This window comes from Schistosoma haematobium, chromosome 1, assembly GCF_000699445.3.
Source record: "Schistosoma haematobium chromosome 1, whole genome shotgun sequence".
Taxonomy (NCBI): domain Eukaryota; kingdom Metazoa; phylum Platyhelminthes; class Trematoda; order Strigeidida; family Schistosomatidae; genus Schistosoma; species Schistosoma haematobium.
Window position 1 is genome coordinate 74238661 of NC_067196.1, and position 18729 is coordinate 74257389.

An 18729-nucleotide genomic window follows, 5' to 3' on the forward strand; every position below is an offset into this window, starting at 1 on the left:
AACTGTTCACTTTTGTGACATTCGGATCTACGTCCGAAATCGATATCTCATCCACAAATCATTGATTTCATGTATTTTAGAATGCATAACAACACATTAACTTATGTAAAGAAGTTATCCGGTATTTTAGTCGATCCAGTCAAGAACTAATTCTTTGTATTGTAGAAGGCCCAACACAAGAAAAACCACGGTTCCATTTGCTTTTAATTATTGCGATAATTTTAATAATAGGAGGATGACATTTCGGCATTGCCGAAGGATTTTCGCAGCTCTTTTCAGTTAGTGACGCAAAACTTTTTAACTAGATACCCGTCCTAAAAGAATTAAGACAGGAATCGAGGACAAGTATGCGCTAAGACAATTAAAAAGCTGCTCAGCTTTAGTAAATAATGGTGAATCTTCAGTAATAGCGATAAACACGAGTGTTCCTTCTGTAACCCGATTTTTCGCATGACCTTTGTCGTCTCTTGATTGGCTGTTACTACAGTTAGTTAATTAATTTTCTGTATGCCTGAAGGTCATGCCTTCGTTACTATGTGCAATGAGTTGTAATATTCCAAGTAACTTTAGATGGATATCGAGTTTTTCGTACACTTGCCTTAGCGGTTAATTTTTGAACTGTGTGCCAGGAACAGAACTGTTAATACCATAATCGTTTAATCAATCCTTCATTCACAAGTATTGGAAGCCAACTGGAAGCTTCAATTGACGTAATAGTTTTTATCAGGACCTAACATTATGTCAGTGTCAAATCCCGGTAGACAACGAAAATTACATTTATATGCTCCACTCAGTTCTGGAAACATGATCAAAAGCTCTGAGAAATAAATGATTTTCACATTTTAAACCATGAACTGATCTTAGACAACTATTGTAAACCTAGAAGGCCGTTTCATCGTGGTATGCGACTCCCTAGTAGTATATTAAACTGTAAAACTTTTCACACTCACCGCAAATCCACTATACTAAATAATTGTCAATCCAAGAAGAGTATTACATCTAATGCTATCTACATGTCAGTAGAATAAATGCTTCACAGAAACAAACGAAAAATGCGTCCATGAAATTCTTTGAGGAAGGATATTTTAGGAAATGTTTGAATAAGTTTATTCTTGAAAATAAACATCTGTGAATTATTTAAAAATAGAAACTACATATACCTTATATATGTATACATACAATAATTCTTAAAAGAAAATATCAAACAACTGCCAGATGGTAGTTAGTTATGAGTTAATTACAAAAGATTTCATATATGTAATAGAGAAAATGAGTGAACACACAGAGCCTCTTAGTTTTGATTACTGTGAATTCGACACAAACCTGAGAAAAGGTCAAGTCAAACTGATAAAAAAAATTGGTTGGCACGATCCGTTCTTCATATACCATTACTATTTATTATCTGCAAACATAATGGGAATATAATACGAAAGTAGTACAAATATTATATGGAAGAAAATGAAATGTTTGGCTGTTAAATAATCTGAAAAGCTTTAGTGATCACAGCTTTAGTAGTACAGTATACGACTGATATTAGAAAAATTTCATTGAAAACAATGAACATCAGAAAGTGAAAGAATACTTTCCATCGTCTTCACAATCATTTTTCTGGGTATTTCATGCTAAGTGATTTTGATGATGGAAAATTCATAGGACTGACTTGATAAACAGTACTGGCAGGTGTCGTTAAATCGTTGAGAAATTTGGCCACTTCTTCGTTTTCCATGGAATGAGGATTTTGTATGTAGCGATAGATCATATCTTGTGAGAATCCTCTCTGTTCTAGATAAATAACTAGTCGAGCCAGTTGTTGTGCCTAGAGTAAACAAGAAGTATAAAGACATAATTATTTTATGCAGGTACGATGTAGCAATTTAAAAATACTTTTGAAATTAATTGGAGATGAATATACTAAGGCTATGAGCCTGTTCCATAATTAAACGATGCGATCATTACTAGAACAGCTCTGGATCAAACTATGTGAAGTAGGTAAAAATATATGAAACATATACATGACAGAATCTAAGTTTTAATTAGAAAGCCGTCAGGTTTTAAACCTGCACTTCCGACAAATGTTTTTAAACATATAGTACGAATAAGAAACAACATATGAGATTATCCTCCAAATAGAAATGACTTATTTTCCAAGTCTGTACAGTCAAAATAAATATGAAGACGACATGTTAATGGTTAGAAATAACTACTCAGGATCAAGGTTGAAGAACAAATCATCAACCATAGATGGAGAAATTCGAATACTTTACATCTGTCTGATGTTTTTCCTGATTATATTGTGTAGAAAAACAGAGGACGCTTTACAAATAAACCATTCAGCTTACAGAACGAAGCTCTACCAATATTTTATTCCTTGTAATTTCAAGCTGATAATCATCACTTTCTGTCTTGAAATCAATACATAGAAAACCCTGGATATGTATTTCACACTTATCAGTAAAGCACATCTGTGATCGTGAGGGAAGTGATAATGTCTCAGAAATCCAAACCTTAATGCTGTATTGCAATGAAAGAGGTTACAACTAAGCCATTACGGTTGCTTCCTCCAGAGATTCTAGGTAGGAATATGAGTATAATGAGGGACAGTTAATCCAGATTATTGAGCAATTAGAAAAAATCCCAAATGAGTAATGATGGTTACATCTGTGTAATATCAAGATCGAAACCCATAAGGATAATAAATAGTCGACCGTTACCTTTCGGGCAGCCAAGAAAACCTGAATCATGTAATGACGGAATTCTATATTATATCACTCAACTGCTGTCGAATTTCATTTTACACACTGAGTCCTTGAAAAATGTTATGCAATAAAAAAGTTGTTCCATCAATATATCTTTCAAAACCAAGATTTTATCTACTGACTTTATATGATAATTGTTAGTGGATTTAATGGGTATAGTTAAAAATGTCACCATCACGTGCTATTGAAACGGTAAATTTTATGACAAAGATAAATCACGCTGTCATCATGAGACGAATCAATTATAGGAGCAAGAATTGATGGTTTACGTTAAATACGTTCGCCATAAAAGCTGAGGTCTTTTGAACCTATTACAACAAATTAAAATATTCCCGGAAGGACATGTACCAGACTAAAACAATTGTCTAGTAAAAATTAAAATATCTAGCCTTACGATATGAAACTGTTACCTTGAATCACAGGGTAACTTGATTTTATTGAAGTTAAAAAAGACATTTTTATTCACACTTCTCGGTTAATTTCAATCGGAGTGATAGAAAGGTGGGATATAACCTTTTTTCTTTTGTGATAATACTACTCAAAAAAGCAATCGGGATTAGATCCCAGTTACAAAGTTAAACAAATCTTCCTAATTTCGAGAAAGCTGCAAACTAGGAATCCAGACATGAATCCCGTTAAAGAAAAAATAAGTCCCATAAGAAAACAATGAAACCTATCTATAAAAACCTATAACATTCAAGAGCAACTACTATCTTGAGTTATATCTATCATTACAGCTGATGTTTAACACTCTATCCAGTAATATTTTTTATTTCACCAGTTACATCACTTCCTACGACAATATTGAGTGAAAATTTGAACCAATTATATACTCTGTGAAAAGTGCTTTGAATATTCTGAAACTGTTACTCAATTCATTTAATATAATGTGCACTAGTAAGATTAAATTGACAAAAATGCTAATATCCCAGATTAAACCTTCTATTCTCTTGGTACTTCCGTAAATTTTGCGAAATGATTCCTTCCACGATATTAGTTAATAATATAGGTTCTAATAATGTTACATTTTTGGTCTTATAAACTTGTAGTTGACTTTATCGGTGAGGTTAAGTTGATGAAAACGAAAACTCAGACTGCTACAACTAAACAGTAAACAAGCACATTTGCTTTTCTTTTTCACATTCACACAAAACAAAAACGATATAAGTATGAGGGACTTATGAAGATTGTAGTATTTTCATAGTTGAAAAGTCTAACACTAGGACGAAACAGCCGTTTAGTGCTTTTAGATTTTCAGTGGTGGTCTAGCTCAGATCAACCCGTGATTTCAGCTGCGAAAAAAACGATATAAACTTGAAAAATATCATTTATTGCACTCTCAGATAATGAGCGGTTGACATTTACATGGTCGATATGACTTACAACTTTGTTTTCTTCTCAAAACCACAATTACAATTCAAATAGTTTAACTAGATTTTTATTTTCCTAAACTCCATAACTTTAATAATTTCTTTGTAATGAAGCAACTTTCTTGACAACTAAATAGGCGAACTTTCCTAAGAATATTTTATGAAAAATCTACAGTACATCAATCTTATTCAATTTAAGATACTAAACATCTGTAGTACTACGTTTGCTCCGTGTGTTTTCACTATTCAAAACATATTTGGAAGCCCTTAGATGCCAAAGCTTAGGGTTAAATTTACAGAATCATAACTCATTATAAGAACAACCGTAGTTTGAACAGAGCATATCTTGTTGGGGCGACGTTCTGTTCAACTTAACTTATAGTTAAGTTCAATAACCTTGAGATGGCTCTGGAATACAAATTTCTCAACTCTCAGTGTTTCGTTAGAATTGTGCGCACAGATGATATCCAGTCATCTTTAACAATCATCTGGTGAGCAAGATGTTCAAGAAATCGAACACCTTCGATACTTTCAGTAGCATGAAGGGTCGAAAATCGTCCATAGGTAGCTAAGTTCGAATATTTATTGGCCGGACAGTGTGAAACTACATTTTTCTTAATTTAAGAACAAATCAAATGTTACGGAAACGTTTAAACTATATTTTAATTTCGCGTTTCAAACAACTCACTGGTCTATGATACATTTAATTTTCCACAATTTATGAACCCAATTATTTTTTGTTACAGTTTTAAATAATTCTCACCTTGAATAGATTATTAGGATGTGTAACTGTAATCAAAAGAGCTGATTGTTCACTAAGCTTCTGAGAATTTTGATTAGTTGAGAAGGTTGTCAATAGTGAGTTGAAGGTATGAAGAAGATTTAACAAGATCAATTTGTTCTGCTCAAGATTTTGACATGTAAAGGCTAAAATGAAAAAAGAAACAATGTGTATTTATCCACATTAAGTTGACAAAAGATAAGAAACAAAATTCACAAAATACAATCCTTAACCGTAGTTACTGATATGATGTGGCAACATGGATTGATACATACATGAGATAGGTTTTATAGTACTCAAGATTGATTCACAAGTTTAAACTAATTAGCACCCCATATAGTACAATGTAAAGTGTTTAAAGTAAAAAAAAGATGAAATCAATAGAACAACTTTTAAGTAGATTTCTTTGTTCACGTATGACATTTTTCTGATTTCTTTAAAAAGTTAGTAATAAATATATTATTTGTCATATCCCAATCAGTAGAAAAACAGTATTTCTAACGTTTCATGACTTAATGTAAGTCACTTCTTCAGAGTAAATAAATAACTGACTTAAATTAACAAGTTTAAATAATACGAAGGAAACAATAGAGAATACTTTTAGTACATTCAAAATTATAATAGGTCTTGAAATATTAATGTCAATTTATTCTTGGTCAAGGTGAACTTGTATGATCTGTCAGTGTATTAATTTGTGCGTCACATGGGTACGAAAACTGTTGAGTTTTTTGGTTAAGGATATTAAAAATAAGATGCTCTGGGAAGTTTTGAAGCCTGTTGAAGACTATCATCAGCAGTATAAAATTAATTTGAATTTTTCCAGTTATATTTCAACGGATCGGTATAATTCAGACTCGTTTAATACAAGTTTATCGATATTTTTACTTATAGTGGTTCAGTGAAGCTGTAATTACATACCACTCCCATATAAATATAAAAATTCGATAGACATAATTTAAACACGACGTTATATCCAATTGACAAAAATCTGTGGATACAACAATATTCTTATAAGAATTATTATTGAAGCGCTAAAGCAAAACAAACAAACTGAGCCTAAAAGACCCATAAATGAACTGATATGAAAATTCATTGGTTAAATTAGACTCATCCAAACTCCGTAAAATAGCAATACATTAAAATAATTTGACAAAATAAGCATTATCAGGACCTAAAGACATTATAACTAATTGTAATGTAATGATATTCGAAAGTCGCTAATTGTTTAATGAATTTAGCTCTTCGAGTATCGAAAAGATTTATTTCAGCCGAATGCCTACTAAAATGTTTGAAAGTGACTTTAAAGCGTTCAGTGGTCGTCTGACTTAAGTATGATTAAACGAAATCGACGCTGACGAAATGCATATCCTATTTACTACGTCTAGATTCTGTTGATAAGTCACTTTGACACAACGTAGATAACAAAAGTAGAACACGAATTGTATTCATCTTAACGTATATTTTGGACATGCTAATATTGAACGGCAAACATCCACTGAAAGATCCAGCGAACGTAGAGATTTGGAGCTCAGTAATAGACCGGCCATGCGAATAATAAGGTAGTTTCATTTTTATAAGCACAAAAGAAATTCAAGAAGCAAATAAAATCATAAATACTATGATGAGCACATAAATTTAAAAAAATAATCAACATTACATATAAGTGAAGAGCTCAAATATATGTGACATGATAATCGGAATAATTAGAATAAGTTCTCCGTCCAAAATTTAGGACTAACCACTTAAGCATGTAGTAATGTGCGTGGCTACAGACTTGCCAGATTTGTGCAAGCTTACCTGACTACCATGTCTGCTTGGAAAAGAAACTATGCTAAGACAAATCTAAGGTGGTAACTTTTAGAGTTCAACACAAACAACAGATTGGTTACTTTTATGAAGCATCGTTTTGAAATCTTAGGAATGACATCTGCCTCCGTTTAGGAAGCAATGATTGTGATAGCACTATTTAAAACCAATAAACACCATCTCATTGAATTGAAGTTAGTCAAAAAAACCTGGAACAACAACCCAGTTACTATTGGTGTTACACATTAAGGTGGATTTCACACTTAACGTATGGAATGATGCAGACGGGTTGTCAAATAATAACAAATTGCTGGTGAGCTAAACAGCACATATCATGAGAATTTACTGAAACGTGACATATGTGCACTGTCAAAGTAAGTCAATACACTACTCATGAAGATTAACTAGTTAAGGGGGAGGCAAATTGATAGTGAAACCCCTACCGACCAAATTACAACTCTTAGGACAGTACAAAGTAGACATTCACATCAGAATTACAAATATTACCGATTAATTCAATTTGAAATGGTCTGGACTATCCGGATGTTTATATTTTCGACTGATATTTGATCAGTCCTGATTGGTATATGGGCGTCATATGCGGGTTGCCTCGATGTATTCATTATGATACAAGCCGATATAGAATAGATGGAATGTAGCTAGCAGTGAGATCCAGGACGCGCGTCTCGCTCTGTTTGGGACTTATCAGCTAGATGTACCTAGATGACAGAGTTGATGACCGTTCCGGGACTCGAACCCAGTACCGTTTGCTTTAAATACCGTTGCGTTATTCACTTGGTTACTGAGTCCAGAGAGCCACTCAGTCGTGCAACGAGTATGCTATTTACCTCAATTTGAAGTGATTTGGATCATCCCATCGAGATACACGTAAACCAGGTCAACGAGTTCTAAATACGATGGAACGAACTTCTTGGATTCCACTGCTAGCCACATTCCATTTATTCTATATCAATATTAGCTATTGTAGTTGAAAAGAGAACTAAGTCAAGTAAAATTTGAAATAATAAACCATTCAACTGACATTATAGAAAAATTTATATACACTTATTACACTCACTTAAACACCAAAAACAATAATGTTTACAGGATATGAAATGAACCTCATTAATTTTACTTTAAGTGAGTAGATGCTAAATAAAAAAATATCAAATCTTAACACAATAGATAAACATACAAGCTACTATGTGTATGTGGAAAATATGTATATGATAATTATTCAGTGAATTATAATACTTTGGTCACATGCACATTAAATCTAGCTAGAGATAAAATAAGATAAATCAAATCAGTTATATATTCTTCTTTTTAAAAAACTGACATCATGAATTACCTCTTTTCTGTAGTCCTAATTCTAAGAGACGACGAGTATGAGAATGAGAAAAACCACAATTTGTTGCCCACGACAACAAACTTTCTAAAAGCTTTATTTGAGAATGATGTGGATCAGGTGTTCTTATACCAGTAGTGGAGATTTTAAACATGTCTTGACATTTTTCAGTATTTATAAGACCGTTTTGTTCAACGATACTACCGAAGGCTTGGGGTTGATTGGTGAAGGCAATCGACTAAAATTAATCATCGAAAAACAACACTTGTTGATATATATATATATATATATATATATATATATATATCAAAGGAATTGTATATAGTACTTAAAAGTTATTTACAAGAATATATGGGATATTTAATTTTCTTGAAATTACGTGTAAATTGTGACCCAAAAATAAACTATATGCCAATTATATCTCTGTTTTATTAAACTAGTATGTACAGCTGGAGGTGACTGATTAATTATTATAAGATATCATTCCAAAAATATGCTTGATATTCATTCGAAAGAATAAATAAAAATAGAAAAAATACATTTACGTAGTAGACCAATATTATTTAGTCTGGCCTAAAATTATTCTTATTCATAAAACATGTTGGCAACATATTTGCTCACCAATTATCTATGAGGAAAAGCATGAAGTACATATGTATGAACGAAACTGAATGTAGAGAGAAATGAGAGGGTACCGATATTTCATTAGAAATGATTAAGTAGTTAACTAAGTAAAAAATTTTATTGAAATTTTTGTCGGTCGATGGTTGGAATGTGTGAGGAAGGTTTTTTTTAGACAAAATAAGTGTATTTCGCTAGGAAACTGAACCAAAGCATGACTCCTGAACAAAAATCTGAAAATGTTTAGTACAAGTCTTGTACTTCTCTTAAGTATTATGTCAGCTACAACGTATATAAGTATATATATGTATAATGTGGCATAAATGGTTAACAGATTAATGAACTAAGAGTAAAGTGGTTGAAAGAATGAACTAATTTACTAGTCTGAGGGAGTTACTACAGTCGTAAAGAGCTGTCAACAAATTTTTTCAACAAACATAAACGACTTGTTCGATATTCGTCAAACCTCATGACATACAAATGCTGAACTTGCAGAAAGGGAATCACTGCGTAAATTACACTGACACTGTGTGTTAACGGGAGTTAAATAAAACTTCTATATCCACAGCAAAAGTTACCTGATTTCCAACTAACCGAGACACATGCAAATGTTCTCAGGCAGCAAAAAAAATCGACACCGAAAACTACACTACTTTCTGTTGTTAAACATTCCAAACATTTGGTCGCTATCAAGTTTGCATGTCTGATATCAGCTAAATGGCTAGTAGCAAAATGCCTAAAACAGAAATTTTAGGTTGCCCGGAAGAACGGGAAATGTCTTGGGTCACGCATTCTGAAAATGTCGGTCGAAGTATCTGAAATCAGTCAATGGTATAATTAAGTTATATTAACACTGAAAGGCCACTAAAGAATAGATATGGTCATATGGTTATATTTAGGGCTCTAGTAAGGTGATGTAATAGATTTTCTCAGACGAATGCTGGTAGAATATACGATGAACATCAATAAAGATACACGAAAGAAGTAGTTATTTTTCACGTTCACAACTAATGACACAATTATTCAACTATTTTCACCAATTTATCTTCGCCTAATGTCGCCTCAATTTCGCTTTATATATAAATAAATTTGTTTTACATAATTTGCTATATAGAATAAATGAATGCAACTTATTTACCAAGTACGGGTTTGAGTACTCAGATCTCAAATACTATTGATTTCAAATGTAAGTTGTTATAATCTCTTTCTTACGGTTATGACCCCAGCTATTCCTATTGCTTAGTATTCTCGGACACCGATTCACTCGACAAGTCCTCAAATCAGAACACGGTTGAACAGGAAAGAGATTATATTTCAAATAACAAGGTTAGATGGAAGTAAGATGCAAGTAAGAAGCACAATAGAGAAAACGTTAGTATATTTATAGTTTTTACATGAGAAGATTCTAGAGTATTCTCCAACTATCGACCAGTGCTGATTGGTTAAGAATTAGCCAATCAGCGTGCACCAGAGAAATCGTGCATTGAGCATGCTTTAATCCAGTCTATGTCCCGCTAACATAAGTTTTAATTCATTTTTATTGACAGAACCAAATAAGAACGAAGGCTTAAAGCCCTATCATGTTTACTATCTGGTAAATTATTTCTATATACAACTACAGGATATATGTTAAGATCTAAATACAACAGTGGTAACTTCCTGATTAGGAGAGAAATCCTAAAGCATGGCTACCCTTGCGACTGTAGGTAAACTCACGAATACCAACGAAAAGATTCTCTCGATCGCTCCCCTAAACAATAAACACTATGTAAAGCCCTACCAAAACATTTGCAGTTGGTATGAGATATCTGTTTATTTTCACTTTAATCTCGCATAGTGTGCCACTAATATATGAACTAACTACAACATGACGAGATTAGTGAAGGAGAATTCATAATGATCTAGATCTATCCCACTAGTGCTTTGGTTATGGGTGTTTACAAATTTACAGCAACCATGAAAAAGATATCTCGTGTTCCTGAAACTCTTCGTTTCAGATTAGATATACCGAAATTTGTGCAGTCAGGTATTATCGTTACAAGTCACACAATATGTACGGTTCACACCTAAATACATTTACATGTGGTTGATTTGACTTGACAAGTGAAGTTAGATCAATAGAAAAACCATAGGAAAAATGGGATGCTTACCTTTATGCTATATGGAACACAGGAATTTACAAATGGCTTAGACAAATTTGTAAACTTTGTCGGTGCATTACCAAATCCAGATGAATTATGAAATCCATTTGAGATAGCTACATCTTGTGCACGTGTTTGAACTTGATGATCACTTATATGATTACTTACGAAACAAAAATTGTTTTGAAATGAATTAGCTGCTTCAGGAAATTTGCAAGTTTCGTGTTTGTTTTTTGAACTAGGGAAAGGAGGATAACTCAATTTTTCTGAATTTACGGAGTGAGTATTCGAAGAGTTGGTGACAGATGAACCTTCACTATGATTACTTATTATATCCTTGGTTGTCGAATGATAAGGTTGTGGTTGACAGGAACTAGAAATGGAGTCATGCATTAAAATTTCCTTAAGTTCCTCAAGTTCATTTATTGTTTTAAGTTCAGTCATCGTGAATGGGTCGTCAGGTTGGATATCAAAATCTTTTAAGTATGTGCAAATTGTGGAACTAGTAGAAGAGCCTGGTTTCATATGAATTAACTCTGAACTAGAACATTCAGGGTTATTATCCGAAACCTTCATCTGTTCTGATTTACATAATTGGCTAGAAGCTCCACTATCTATTATGCTAGGTTCCAAAATTTTCCCGGAAACAAGATGACTAGCAGCAGGTGGAGGTGTTCCGATAACTGAAGCTGGACACGAATTATTTGAAGAACGTGACTGAGGATCAGAGAAATGAAAACTGCGTGGTAATTCAATGCCCTTTTTATTGCTTTCCTGTAATGGATTAGACTGATCTGGTGGAATTCCATACACTGATGTAGAAAGTGTTTCATCCAAATTTTTCTTTGCGTTGAAATACTCATCATAATCAGCAATAACTTGCTTTTCGTGTAAAAAGTCATACTACAAGTAAAATGCAACAAAAACGTTAGGATACAATTAAAAAACCAGGTCAAAAATAACATTAGGTGTTAATCACAAAATAATGCAATTACACAAATCTAGACAAGAAAAGATAGAATTTGAAGAACTATATATTACGACCTACTTGGTTTCACTAGTCTTTAGATAATTAACTGATCTAAAATAACAAATATGAGCGACTTCCTTACATGACATGATTTTAAAAAGAATGATTATCGATAAAAAAATATTTGATTGGTCGAGCCGCAGTAAAACGAAAGAGTTCCACGCTGACTATTCGAAGGTTGAATAAATTAGCTGACGAGACAGAACCCAAACTCCATAAATTCGAATTTTACCGGATTTCGGTAGACAACGAAAGCTTCCAATACATTGTTACAACAACTGTTCCTTTTAAAATGAGTACTGGTTGCTTGTAGACCATATCAATTTGTTTTTTGATTAGGTTAGGGTTTTATGGTCCCTGTCAACGTAAAAATCAACTGAGGAAGTTAGTCCATAATGACCTGAATAGTCCTGATACACATAATTGATGATGAATTAAAAAATTCAAATGTATTAAGGCGTTCCGATGAAAAGACAAAAAGCCGCTACAGGCGGTTACTGGAACGCGAGTAAAAACGTAAAAGCATCTACAGTTTGCATTCTTCTGGTTGGAAATAGTTGTCTCTCAATTGCCTAAACAAATATTCCCGGACGATACTGAGTAACTCTAATAGTGAAGCTAGTTGACTCGATCAGTAAAAAAAGATAGAACTTGGCTGATTGAAGCGAATAACATAGAATATTAGTTGAAGATCTCACATAAAAGGTCCGAAATTGACCATCTGGATGGATGCATTCATACTATTCGCCTCATAACACCCCATTACATCGTGCTTGTTTTTCGTCACGTCCTCACTAGTATGATGATTTTCCTCTTGGTTTCTTCTTATCGTACAGCTAGATGTTTGCAAGCTGGAGTTAACGTGAAGTTGCTGAACTCCTTTTGATCTGATTAAAAGTCAGCTACTCAATTTTAACCAAATATTCCGTCAACATAAATCTGAAAATCGAGTCGGAAAGTAGCCCCCAAATACCCTAGTACGATCGAGAGTGGGGAGAGTCTGCTTACTCTCTCGAAATGCTCTCACATGGCCACGCATATATAGCCTTTGCTAGGGAAGTCGTACTCACTGCCTTCTCGTAGCGGGGATGTTGTTTACGAAATTGAGAGGACGTAAAGCGAATATCCGGCGCCTTAACCGAGTTGGTGGATATGGAGAGTTCACCTAGGGGAGTTGGAAAACCCTGATTCCAAACCAATGGTGCACATGGGCTCCAGTATCCTGAGTGAACAAATGGCGTATGAACCAATCGTTGATCACCGGCTACCATGGGACTGCATCTCCTTACGATGCTACACTGCCTTGTGGATCAGACCTGTAGGTCGAAGGCTCCGGGTTTGGCCCCCTAAGAAAACCACCTGCTTCGGTTTGGGCACCCGGACAGCAGCACAGCCCTCGCACAAATCAAATGAGATTTGTGTGGCGCATATGTATTCGGTGTCTTCCTGTACCAATATCTATGTGTCCAAATAAATAATAAATAATAAAAATATGAAGCAACATCGCTCAAAATCGGCCAGTCAGTCAGCTACAACGTAGGACCAGGCACATATATGCATCGGTCCAAGTTGCCACACCTCATTAGCACAAAAAGATGAACACCAAATTCATAGTAGTTACTTCAATGGCAGTAATATATAAAAGATTGCATATGAGGATATAGTACAGGAAGAAAGAATTAGTTGGTAAAAAGAAAAATATAAAGCAAGTTTAATCTCATAGTTTAAGGGAAGACAGAGAGTATATACACCGACGCCACTGTGATCGATTCTGTGCCATGTCACCCAGAGTCTCCAACCATTTGGTTACGATAGTCACGCGGACCCCAATCAAGTAGTCTTCATCTACCAACATTGCTCAGACCAGAAGTTAGTGACTTCAAGCACTGATGCTAAGGTTTGGTTTGGATGCCCCTAACTTTCTTTCAACCGTCCCTAACACTAGTCACCATTGCACGCCGTGGTAATCGGTGTCCAGGCACATGTAACACGTGGCCCAACCATCTCAGTCGATGAAGATTCACAACCTTATCAACTGATTTACCATCATTCCCTAATACCCTGCATCTAACTTTGCGATTACTTACGAGATGCTGGTAATATTTACGAGAAATCTGTGATCAAATACAAATAACTTACGAGTATCCTCTACTCTTAATGGCCACGTTTCAGAGTCGTAAAGTAGGACAGAACAAACTGCTACATAGTACACCCATCACTTAGTTGATAGACGCATTCCTTGCCATCGCCATAGGTGGTAGTACAGTGATCTTGAGTGCTGTTAGAGGTATAAGGGCACTCATCACTTCCCGGCTGCCCACACCGTTGAAGTTATTGTAGGGGTACCTGAAAACGAAATCGGGTTAGGGGTGGTCTTAGTGACCTGAGAGTGTGACCGCAGTGCCCAAGAGACAAGTGCTAGAGGTCGGTCACACACGACCATTTTGTGAGTAACTTTCGTGTTAGATCCGTACTTGTTGGGACCTTACGGTCGGAGACGGATATCCGTGGGATAAGGCGAGGTGTGCATTCTCAGTGTCGATCTTTTCTAACCCCGCCCTTTCTTGTTGGAAGGGAGCATTGATGTTATGCTGGTTGCCTGAAGGAAACACCTTGACGCCGTCATAGCTCTATACAATCAGCAGTACGACTCTGTTCTCGAACATTGGGTTTGCTAATTTTAATTTTACCGCTCTTCAATCGATCTGTCTGGCGTGGTAGGACCTTGAGGAACGATTGATCCAGACAGCATAGCTCGATTGGTTCATTACGATAGGCAAGCCCGACCACCACATCAAGGTAGCAGCAACGGTCGGGATCGCCATAAGTGACGTAAGATGGCAAAAGCCAAATGAGTTTTTTGAATCCGTGAAGAGATTTCGTCAAGCACCAACTGACTAAGGCTGGTCGGACTTCCAAGTTAAGTGAAGTTGTTGACACGTTCAACTACTTTACCCCCTATATTTAGTTTAGGTGTTGATGTAGGCCAGTCCTGAAGCAATAATTTGCATTTAGAAGGGGAAAAGCGCATTCTAAACACCCTCTCACTGTTGCTGAGTGCTATCAAAAGACCCTGCATTTTATCAGCGTTTTCACCATGCAGGACTATGTCATCTGTGCATTCCAAGTCGATAGGTGTCCCTCCTGCAAAGAGATCAATTCCTGAAAATCAGTCGAGAACATTATAAATTGACCAGTGGTGTAAAAGCATTTATTCTTGTCACCCAACATATTTAGAGGAATTACCAACAAGTTACAGATGTTTTGCAAAATATTTGTAATCCCATTTGCACGAATATTGCAGGTAATGCCCAGGAAACATGAGAAAATGTAACAAAATCATTGTTAACGACTAGTCAGAAATAAAGCAATGTCTAAGATAGATCTTTTCCCTTTTTTAGTCAAATTGGAATTTGGTAAATAAGGGACGAATTGAGCGAAGAAATTTCTTTTCAATTAGTTTTTCATCATGGCTCTACACTAATATATATATATGATTTACAATAATGATATTGTACTCATCGAGTGGATACGTTATATAATAATTACATAATGGCATTTAAATTAACATTGAGTAATTGGAAGAGGATTATTAATATTCAAAGTAATTATTAAATCAAGAAGTTGCTACGTTGCGTAATATATGAAAAAGAGAAGGAACGGAACTTTTAATTGATGGTCAATAGAATAGTAGTTACGTAAGAATCAAGTGATGAATGTTGAGAAGTTATAAAGTTCAAAAGCAACAGAAAAATTACAAAAATTTAAAAAAAAAACAAGCGGAAGAAGTATGAAAAATAGTTCTTATGAAGGAAACCTTATAGTGATGGCCAAGGCAGAGAAAGTGGTTGTACGAATCTCTTTTGAATGCAAAGGTCAGGTTTGTGAACATGGATTGCGATGGCTTCCGCAATGCGCATAAGGCGCACTCGTAAACCATGTGACAAATTTGATGGGATATTGTAGATAACCTTAAAAGCTTTATTGGAATTGGAAGCGGGTTCCAACAGAAGTATTCGACTATACATATATATTTGTCTCAATTTGTGGTGAAGTGACAAGATAAACCAGTATACTACAGAGCAGACTTATTAGACAAGGATGCTACTGAAGTTGAAAGAGATTTAGAATGTGAAAGTTATCGGTAAACTGAAAGACACGTTTTTCGACTGAGTCTTTTGGGATAAGGATACACAAGTCTTAGTGCGTCTATGCCTAATTTTGCTTTTAAAATTTTCAAGCCGAATGAATAAAACTGAAAGCGAAAACCAATCGGTGGGACTCCCTAACGTTTCCCAAATAACAATATACATAGAGACTATATACTAAAATAATAACAGCTGAATGGACAGTCGTAAATAAAGCTATAGCTATATAGCTAACGTTTACACCATTACGTATCAAAACAGAAGTCATTGAGGAGTGAAGTTTTAAAAAGCTCTTCCAGATTGTGTACAAAGTAAGTAAGTGAAACAACAGTCATTTCAAGAGAACGTAAACAAAAGCAATACCTCAAAAGCCGATGACGAAATTTCATTTAAAGTTGGCAGGTTAGTGATGGTGGGAACTTTTACTTTGCACCTAAACTCAACCCCAACAACCATTCTGGAACTCCAGGTGTCAAAGTTACTTCTACTCTTTTTGTCCATCGACAGAGACCCTCATTGTTCACATCGGAAGCATTCTAGTATCATTGAACCGCTATCCATTAGCTGTGGCGCTTTTACTTAAGGTTAGCATTCAACTCCCAATTGTTGTTAGAAATTTAATTATGATCAGAATTGGCTTCGTGGAGATTGCAGTAATTTTATTAGCTACATTCATGAGTCTATGTAAACTGTACCATAATATTAGTATAAAACGACCGTCCACTGATTCCAGGTTTTCAATGGTGGTCTACCTTACATCGACTCATGCATTCAAGTATTAAAATCGTAGTAGGGTTTTAAAATATTAATAGCAATCTATATCTGGGGTTTGAAAAAAGCTCAAATATTCGTGGACGGAGTAAAAGAAACCATCGCTTAACGAGCTTCCGTGTCCAGTATCAATGGATTGCCAATACCTCCAGGTATGAACCTAGGTATATTAGGGATTAAAGATACGATAGTGTTCATTTTTGCCTAACTTCGAAACGCTTGGAAAGTGAAGCGATCACGGCGGCAAAATACTCAACGAATGTATTTTTTCAAATATTCGATGTTGACGCGGACAATATTATGTCACTAGGATCCAACTATTTGAGTGTGAATCAGTACCACTCTTCCTTACAACCATATCTTTAAATTTCTACTTTTTCTCTGAATTAATTGGTCAGAAGTTACTCTGAAACCAGTATTCCCTGTTCTGATGTATCCGAGTTATCCTCACTTAGAGGTAAGTAAATACTTGGAGCAAATAGTTTCGTAAGTCTTCAGAATTGGTCGTGACCTCGTTAGTTTTTCTGAAGTCGCTTGGTCAAACATCCTCACATAATCACATTTGGAGAAGCCGAGCTGACCATCTTTTAAAAGTGGTCGGCTTACACTTTATATAGTTCAACACATCGAGCATTTCCGTGTACGTCGCATCCCCTCATTATTAACTTTTTGTTTAACTGGCTTTGGGATCCTCGTATAAATAGGCGCTTCGGATGACAGTGTTACCGAGCTTTGTATATCCATGACATTAGTTCGTGTGATTTGTCTAGCAAGGTGAGTCATCACAATGGTTCATAGTTGATAGCGAAACTAGAATTTTACACCCTGTCGAATGAATAATACAACAAATCCATTCCATGTTAGTCCTCTTCTAGTATGCTCCTGCATGCGTCTAGTTCTCTCTTAAACGACTCATCCAAACCGGGAATCCATGAGCACGTTCTTGTCCTGTAGTTAATGTATGAGAACAGTGGCTTTATCTGCCTGCTTAGAGGTTATGACAGTTGGTTTTCATAGTTCCACCGAGATACATAAGTTGTGTGTATACACTTACTCTGGATGAACTTGTGACATTCCATCTCATTCTCTGTTCCTAGGATGATGGCGAATTTCATTAAGTTTCTCATTTGCCATGGTAAACGTAGGATCTCTTGCTTTATCCAGGAATATTCGTGTCTTTTCCTCCTCAATACTGTTCATGGTATAAATGACTAGGTTACTAACCTTCCCGACTGCTGGGGGTTACTACGTGCCTCTTCCACAGATTAATCTGAGGTTGCCTTCATAATCTATGAATAAGGTTGTAATGGCATTGGGCCATAACCATACAGTCCTTAAAGCTAAACGCAAGACAAATGGGAAAATATATGTTCAATATTTAACGCGGAGAAAAACCCAACGATGGAGAAAGCGGGAAGAATGAATCGAGCGAATTAATTATTTGGGTAGCATGGCTCAACCTCTCAGGCATGGTCGCTCTGTGTAACTTACTTTTACTCATATTAAATATATTGTTCTGTCTCCAGCCTGAATTTGTTATCCATCATAAATTGGTAATTGTTACGATACAATGATTCACAGTAGACAATGATGTGATTTCCACGTAAGACAGCTGCATCATGAAAGATCTGCAATTTTAAGATCAGGTCTATTATTAGAGCAGTGCTAACAACGAAAGAGACTATAATTCTACAATGGGTGAACGTTTTTTAATCACACTTCCACCCTCCACGCCCTATGATGAACCAGAGTGTTTGACTGAAAGATCATATTAACAGTGAATTAAATAAGGTGACTGTATGGCCAGTTAACTCTGTTATTTTTAAGTTTTTGCTCGTCTCTACGGCATATCAATCTATTTTCAACTTACGGACCCAAATCAACAATAGAACCAAACTCCAATTTCGGTACCAAGGTTTATTCGCAATTTACAAATAGTCGACTTAAATGTCGTTCT

The 18729-nt window shown here is 35.2% G+C and overlaps 1 protein-coding gene across 2 annotated transcripts; it reads right to left on the minus strand.

Annotated features, from left to right (window-relative positions):
• Window positions 1-116: 116 nt before the first annotated feature.
• Window positions 117-16610, minus strand: MS3_00002100 (uncharacterized protein; the record flags this gene model as incomplete). Of its 2 annotated transcripts, none has more annotated exons than XM_051209665.1 (5): window positions 11100-15417; window positions 10833-11061; window positions 8065-8299; window positions 4890-5053; window positions 117-1816 (listed from the first exon to the last, which is right to left on the minus strand). In XM_051209665.1, the coding sequence occupies exons 3-5, from the start codon at window positions 8213-8215 to the stop codon at window positions 1601-1603; spliced, it is 531 nt and encodes a 176-aa protein (XP_051075125.1). In that variant the 5' UTR covers window positions 8216-8299; window positions 10833-11061; window positions 11100-15417. The 2 variants fall into 2 exon arrangements, with proteins under 2 accessions (XP_051075125.1, XP_012795245.1); XM_012939791.3 differs by adding an exon at window positions 16365-16610 and having other exon boundaries at window positions 1601-1816; window positions 10833-11726.
• Window positions 16611-18729: the final 2119 nt, after the last annotated feature.